This window comes from Rutidosis leptorrhynchoides, chromosome 3 (genome assembly GCF_046630445.1).
Source record: "Rutidosis leptorrhynchoides isolate AG116_Rl617_1_P2 chromosome 3, CSIRO_AGI_Rlap_v1, whole genome shotgun sequence".
NCBI classification, from domain to species: Eukaryota; Viridiplantae; Streptophyta; class Magnoliopsida; order Asterales; family Asteraceae; genus Rutidosis; species Rutidosis leptorrhynchoides.
The window spans coordinates 614,765,314-614,773,645 of NC_092335.1; the positions used below are offsets into that span (position 1 = coordinate 614,765,314).

General features: G+C 32.9%; 1 protein-coding gene across 1 annotated transcript; it reads right to left on the reverse strand.

Annotated features, from left to right (window-relative positions):
* Window positions 1-317: 317 nt before the first annotated feature.
* LOC139898907 (scarecrow-like protein 1) lies at window positions 318-3,285 on the reverse strand. The gene is made up of 3 exons (XM_071881703.1): window positions 3,222-3,285; window positions 2,097-2,770; window positions 318-1,473 (listed from the first exon to the last, which is right to left on the reverse strand). The coding sequence occupies exons 2-3, from the start codon at window positions 2,713-2,715 to the stop codon at window positions 530-532; spliced, it is 1,563 nt and encodes a 520-aa protein (XP_071737804.1). The 5' UTR covers window positions 2,716-2,770; window positions 3,222-3,285; the 3' UTR covers window positions 318-529.
* Between the last annotated feature and the right edge of the window lie 5,047 nt (window positions 3,286-8,332).

Below are 8,332 nucleotides of genomic sequence, written 5' to 3' on the forward strand. Positions count from 1 at the left end.
CACCTATTTTCGCAAGTCTTTAACAATATGTCGTCAAAAAATTGAAATTGGAAGATATATCTCCTGTCCACGCATCAGTGGACACACATCGTGCGGTTCATTTTGCAATTGACATGGTACGTGTCGCGTGATGCGTGGATAAGGGTATACCTCTCAGTAACACAGTTACCGTCATTATTGTAAACACTTTTGTTAAATCAGAGGTAGTTCACTAATCACTCTTTTCAGTAATTTAGTATTTAGGCGCAAGTTAATCCTGATTGAAACATAAATTCAAAATAAACAAAACACAACCTAAAACAAACTGTGCATTACAGTGCCATCAATTTTTTCATATATTCATTCATCACAAATATCGAAAACATACATAAACCAGAAGTGTTCTAATGTCAACAAACATCACAAATATGTCAGATCATAGTAATTATATATGATGTATGTATATAATAAGTTTCCTGTAACGAGTCACTCAAACAACAATAAAATAACTTACAAGTTACTAAAATAAACGCCATTAAAATATAAAAACTTAACACCAAGCAGAAGCAACAATCAACACTTTATCTTCCCAACCAAAATGAACAGCATTTGTTTCCACTTTCATCTTATACCTTTCACTATACTGTTTAATCAGCTTTCGAACCATTTCGTTCACATTCGTACTAATCGTATACGGTCGAAAACCCGCCATCATCATCCTCGCCTTCCACTTGCCCGAAACTTCATACCGTTCGATCCGTTCTTCGCCTTCACACGCAATTATGTTAACAATATCCCGAGCCAAACACTGTTTCTCGACGTTGACTCTTTCTTGACTTTCTCGAGGTAATGTCGCTTCAAGACAATCGAACATAGCGGAATAATAACTGTACGCTTCGTGAAACCTATGTAAAAATGGAGCAGTATTCGTGTTCACATCTTGTTCAACGACCGTCACAAGTTTTGGGTTTAAACTTTTAACCATTCGTAAAAGTTGATCTCTTTGATTCACAATCGTCACGCTTTCATCGGGCATATGATGAAGCTGGAACGCAAAGTTAACAATAACCGCCTCCCCGGGCCTACAATTAAGCATCTTGGGCTCGATTACCATCGTATCGGCTGCCACGGAGTTGAATTCGAAATCTATATTTAGTGATTGGGCTAACTCTTTAAGCCTGAGCCCGATATGGTTCAGCCCACCAACGGGTCGTTGAACGGACTCAGGATCATCAACCCCGGTTAACCTTAAATGGGGCTTTGTATTTTGATCTGCTAGGGTTTGTAACAGGGTTATGTATTGACTTCCTTGGTTAATATCAAAATCGATTATATGGACGTTTTTTTCACCAACGAACGCTTCGAGAATCGCACCGTTTGCAGCCGTAAACCCGAACCGAAAACACGGGCACACCTCGAAGAGTACTTGCATAGCCGAAAGACGATCTTTCGAAGGTGGTTCTTTGCATTTTAAAGCCTTATAGAGACCTTTACCTGCAGGGGCGAATCCAGGATGAAAATGAAAATCCAATCGGGTCCTAATTTTTTTTTTTTTAAAGCTAATTATATTTGAAGGGTACGTTAATGGTTTTTCACCGCTAAAAGCCATAAATTTTAAAAATATACGGGGTCCTAAGACCACTTGTATTGGTTAAGGCGTTTCTTGCTCGTGTCACTTGCCTTTTTGCACTTTTTGGATGAGTAGGACGTGTTTCTTTTTTGAGTGGAGTAGTGGTGGTGTTTCTTTTTGGTGTTAGTTAGGAGTATTGTGATAATGTGTTAAAATATAATTGGGTTAAGTATTAAAAGAGGATAAAAATAATATTTTTAAATTAATAAAAAAATAAAATAAACAAGTGACACACGTTTCTTTTGGTGTCACTTTCTAACTGATGCCTAAGAAACGCCTAAAGTGACACACAGATACGGGAGGAGAGAGGCGTTTCTTGGTGTCCACATGGGCAAGTGACCCCGTCACTTGACCGCGATACAAGTGGTCTAATAGTTAAACTTAGTAGTATCCTATACAATTTGGAAAGTACATTGTATAAAAGAAATTTCAAAGTAGTGGGGTCCTTGGACCCCACACCAATACACATAAACTCGCCGTTGTTTACCTGAAACGGCAACACGAGCAGCAAGAGCTTCAACCATATAAGCCAAGATCCTATGTGAAGGTTCTCCATCGATTGAAACCGTTTGGCGTAATTCGTTAATCATGTTAGATGCACCTTCAATGTTACCTTCAGAAACTGCTAAAGCACACTCGAAAAGTAACTCTTTAGGGGTAGTTGCACGTGCCCTAGGGGTAATTACGGAAACATCTTTAGTACTACTAATGCTACTAACATACGACGAGTCATTTGAAGAGGATTCTTTTGGCGATTCGTTAATACAATAACCCCATTCTCTTTCGATTTCCATGTTTCCGATGTTTTCACTAGCATCGTCTAGAAGCACTTGTTCAAGTTCTTGAAGCTTTAATCTCATCTTGTCTTCATCATAACTTAATCCTTCATAATTATCTCTTAATATATAATCAACTTCAAGATTTGATTCATGTTCTTCATTTATGGAGTCAAGAAAATATTTTGAGGGATCGTAACTCTCGTCGCTGTATGATTGATTTGAAGTATAAAGAATTTGATGATCGTTATTGTTGTTGATAGAACTTTCATTACTCCCATTCAAAAGATATACCTTACGGTTTCCATACGGTGAGACCGATCTAATCATGGCTGACTTAATCTAGAGCCCTAAATTTGTGTTCTTTGTGGATCTTGGGTATGAGCTGTGATTAGAGACAACATAAAACACTAATATTAACATTAAATTAAATGAATTTAGCAAAGGTGAGTAGCATAATAGTTGTATGCCAACAAAGTTGTGATTTTTCTACAGTTTCTTGAATATATGCATTTATAGGTGAACTAAGTAATCAATATAAGAAACCAAACCCACTATAAAGCATAACACAACCTTTTTCTAGTAAAAAGGGGAACTTTTTTATTTTAAAAAAAAAAAAAAAAAAAAACAAAATTTATGAAGAGCTTAAAGAACAGGGTAGGGCAATCATAGGTTATATCAATCAATATCAGATCATTAACAATTTCATGAAACTCAAGCTTTTAACCAAATATAGATTGATTACTTTTAGCATGATTTTCATCATATTCCAATTCTAAGATACAAAACAAGAATCATAAATAGATCAAGATTAAAACACCCAAAATCTTTGTTACCTTGATCAATCAAATTTCAGAGCAGAAGTAGAGATTTGATCATGAATCCATCTTTGGGTATAAAGGGAGAGAAAAAGATGCTAGGGTTTGAGTACTAATCTTAAAAAGTCAAAACCTTCGAAGAGAATGAACAAAGTAGATAAGTCTTCCCCCATTGTATACACATAAACTTAATTATTTCTTTTACTATTTAATTATTATTATTAAAATACACAAAGTCGTTGTCAAGTTTTGGTAATTCAGCAATAAACAAAAAGTAGAAAACACCTTACAAAAGTAGTAAATTTAATTAAACTATAAATTAACTTTTTTATATTTAGTTTGAAATTACAATAAAAGATGCGAAGTAATTTTTATATATTTGTTTTAGTTTATGATGAATGATGATAAAAGATTAAAAGGTGAGAATTAGTGCATGTTGTTGGTGTTGGTCTTCAACACTTTAGTCTTTACCTACACGTTTGCCACTATCTTGTTTCTATCATCAAGTGGTCAACGGTATAATTTGGGGTCAATTTAACAGCGGATGCTTTCACACGGGTTGGGTGTATATCACTAACCATGAACAATCAATATTTAAGACCATTTTCTATTGTGAAATGTTGCGGGTAATACTATGAAGTTCAAATGTGACGTGACGTTGTCAGATCGCTCTCTGCCACCCTGTTATTGTGCGAGCGTTAACGTTATAACGCCCACAAACTACCCATGTGGAGCGTTGTGGAGCATAAAATTAAATGCGTGGGACATATTTAACGCAGAAGACCACAGACAGTTGTAAATTTTAATTGGCTAGAATCTAATTTGTTCTTTCACCCAACTACTAATCACATTTTACCAACTCACTCACAATATTTTATATGGAGTAACTTTTTTTCACAACTTTAATTATAACAGTCATCTTTCACACAACATTGTCACCTCACGCTAAAACATTAGAACATTACCCATAATATTTCAAACCATAGGGAATGACCTTATGGTTAATGTTGTGGAAGAGAGTTGTAACTGTGGTTGGTGTGACCAAATATAATTGGTAGTTAGTTGAAAGAATTTTAAATTCTAGCCATTCAGAAGTCACTAATGTCCTTGATATTCCGAGTTGAAATAAGCTAAACGACCTGAATTGTTTTGCTCCACAATGTCATGGGCAGTTGTGGGCGTTGTAACATCGACGCTCGCCCAACAACGAGGTCGTACAAAACACTTGGAGATTGTTTGTTTCGTTGTAATTCTAATTTACTTATCACATGAAATGCAAAATTAATAACTTTATTGTCTTTAGAACAACCCTTCGGTCCTAATTCTTAAGGCACAATTACGCGGATAGTGGTTATGGTTTACCCTATTTTAGTGAAAACCTTTTTGGGTTGGTGTTCATCGTTCGATTTGTGTGTATTTGTGCATATGTTCAATGTATTTGGTTGTAATAGTGTTTAAGTTAATTGTTGTAATAAAGATCATTGAATTTTTCAATCAGACATACGACTTAATTGTAACATTACTTGATCTTTTGATTTATTTTAATTCTAATTCTAAATTATTACTCGTATAATCTAAAAAATAAATATAATTTAAATTCTGAATTATTAGCAATATCATCATGTTGGAATTAAAATTTTCATTAAGTTGCATTAATGGCTTGTATGTTTTAATAAGGATAACTTCTATTAATTAAAAGGTAACTCTTTTATTTCAATTTACTATATTATATATTAAATAATTTATGTTTATTTTAACGTTTACTGGATTGTTTTATTAAATATTAATCAAAAAGAGAATGTATCATTACTTTTAAGTTATAACCCCGTCAAAAAATTAACGATACTCCATTTAAGTAAATCATATGCAATCTAATCATTGATACTTTTTTGGTGAAGGGGGAAGTAAATTTTAATTTTTCTTTTTTGTTTTTTTAATTTTTTTCACACACATTAAGATTAGGTGAAAATATGAATATCTAAAAAAGACATTATGTGATAAATGTTATTATTTTGACTAAAAACGCTCAAAGAAATAACATCTATCGATAAATGTTATTCCTGATAACATTCATCGAGATTCATGTTATTCTTCGAATGTTTTCTTTTCATCTTCTCTGAAGTATTTTTTTCAAAACTTAGTCTGATTTAGAGTTTAGGGTTTAGAGTTTAGTGTTTTTGGTTTAGTCCCTAGTCTCTAAACCATATTCTAAACCGTTCGTATTAAAAACTCAATATAAACCCTAAACGCTAATATTCTAAACCTTAAACACTAATTTATAAACTCTAAAAAAACGCTCGAAGAATAACATGCATCACGATGAATGTTATCAGGAATAACATTTATCGATAAATATAATAATATTTATCACAAAGTTTTTTTTTTTAAAAATGTTCATATTTTCACGTGATCTTAATGTTAAAAAAATAAAAAGAAATAAAAAGAATTTTTTTTTCCCATTCTCAAAAAAGTATTTCCCTTTTTATTAAATCTAATTATATTATTATGTTCTTATTATTATTACTAGCTTAAGACCCACGAATTCGCGGGCTTTTTTAAATGTCAAATCATATTTTTATTTGTCCGATTAATAGTATTTTATAAAGTATTTTTAATGCTTTAGATCGTGATCAAGATGTGTGTGTCTCTGCACGTACGGTTAATGGTGATAATGGTCTAAATGAAAACTGGTGTTGGCGTAGTGATATAAGAGGGAGAGTAAATGATGAAATTGATAAATATGTTATCTTCCTGTAATCATCTCTCATTGGATGATAATACTTGGACATGGAAGCTTAATGCAAAGGTGTATTTAAAGTAAAATATATTTCTTCTCTAATTGATAATGTATTGTTTGGGGGTAAAGAAGGTCCAATAAATGAGTGTTTAGGACTTGTTATCTTTTCTTGTGCAACCTTTTCATATAACATTCTATTATAGCTGCCAGATCTGAAGTTGATGGGGGCATTGAATACACCTATAATACCATAGATAATGTTGACTGTGACGTGGAGTGGTAGAGTTGCACTTTTTGGGAAAAAACTGTGACTGGGCCATGACATTTTGGGGGGAGTTGTAATGGGGGGCTTTTGTAAGGGCGTTTGTGGGTGATGTGTCAAAATATGATTGGAGGTTGGGTTAAAAAGTGGTGAAAAAGGTAGAAAAGAATTAAAAAAAAAAAAAAAATCACAAACGCACATTTTTATGCCCGTGCTTCCTTGACAAACGCCCCAACACAAACGCCCACAAACGCCCCATTCCGGGCGTTTGTGGCGCGTTTGTGGGCGGATTGAGGCCACAAACGCCTGCATTATCTATGGTCTAATGGGAATTGTCATTACAATTGTATAGTAATAGTGCTTGTAGTGAAATCCGTCATGAGTGTGTGTATAAACTCACTGCCCAAAATTTAATATCAGGTAACATTTGATAATTTAATATCAAATCATGACTGTCAAAGGAAAAGAGTATCTTGGTGAGACTTTTTTGACATGGAGTCTTGCCTCTATGAACATTGAAGTATTAATCAGAAAATGAGAGAGAAATTAATACCTGTAAAGCGCAAATAACTTAAACTTTTAAAGGCCATATTCATAATCTACGCAAGTGATAAAACCACATCAAAACCTTAAATAACAAACATATCACACCATGTATCAATTCACATCATGGTTTGTCTTAAATAATATCAATTGGGCAGGATCAATACAAATGTATATCCATATAAATAGACTATTGTTAATTCTATTAGAATAGAAATAACCAAAGATTGAGCAACATTACCTTGAAGGTGAGGATCTACGTTTCAAGAAACATCTTTGATCAGCCCCTTTCAACCCACTATAGAACTGGCCTGTTTTTCACACCCATCTTGTCACTTATCAACTCTAATCTGTGTAATAATATCTGACTAATTAGTGTAGGAACGTGAGTTTTTAAAAGAGGAGATTCACATACTTTGCAACTTAAACAACTATATGTGACTTTGTTAGAGACCGAGGCTGAAACGAGTTAAATCATATCATATCATGAGTTGTTTCATGATGATCTTCAAATCCATTGAGGTTTGATGTTGAATATGATATTAAGTAAAAAAAAGTTGGTTACATCACTGTGGCTAAAAATAATGATATAGTGGGTTTAGGATCAATAAATTCAAAATATTGTATAACCTATTAATCAGTTACAGCACCATGGCTAATAAAGTTTCTGAAAATAATATTGGGCTTATGATCAAAGCAACAACTACATGATTAACATGTGTCCATCATAACAGATGGATAATAAACACATGACCCGTAAATAACCAAACTTCTTTCACAAATGTTGACATATTAACAGTCATGGTCGATGATTGATGGTATCTGGTTGATAATTAATATTAATATATGAATATATAACATACCATGAACTCATCTACACATGATTAAATTAAATCATTGAATATCTCTGATGCAACAGTCAGAAGATCAACTTCACCATATATGTATCAACTTCACCATATATGTTTCTGCATTAAAAAAAAAACACATTGAATTGTACTTAACTTTTTTTGTAGCATGTAAATCTATTCACCTCCTACTGATCGAATTCTTGATTAGTAAAAATAGCAATTATTGTGTCTAATACCCAAATATAAGCATAAAATCAAGAAATTAAGTTAAACACGATGCCAAAAATAAAATATGAAATCAAGATACAATTATTAAAAACATATAATTTCTTTTGATTACCTGTATATTGGCCACAGGCTTTTTTTCTCAACTTCTCGCTGGTACATGGCGTACATATTGCATGTCATCATATCCCACCATGGTCCCTTTATAAAATTATTGAAAAGAATTTAAATGAAATCCAGTATGGAGTAACATAAAATCAAACACCTACAACCATATACAAAGTTTTAACATTTTCAAATTGAAAATAACTTCGAATCCTGACGTCCCAACCCGTATTCCATACGATAATTTTTTTTTATATAATACACATTTACGCGCCAATTAAATATGTAAACCATTCCACAAGTTCCATTTAAACGTACATCAATTTAAATGTTTACAAAAGGCACGAAGGCCATTAATTAAGTTTAATACAAGTTTGACCCACTACAATGATAGTTTATAATCCAA

Excerpts from the sequence above, each read along its gene's own strand:
- LOC139898907 (XM_071881703.1), bottom strand. The coding sequence starts at position 2,715 with ATGATTAGATCGGTCTCACCGTATGGAAACCGTAAGGTATATCTTTTG. Across the intron at positions 1,474-2,096 it reads TGCTCGTGTTGCCGTTTCAG|GTAAAGGTCTCTATAAGGCT; the intron begins GTAAACAACGGC and ends TCGCCCCTGCAG.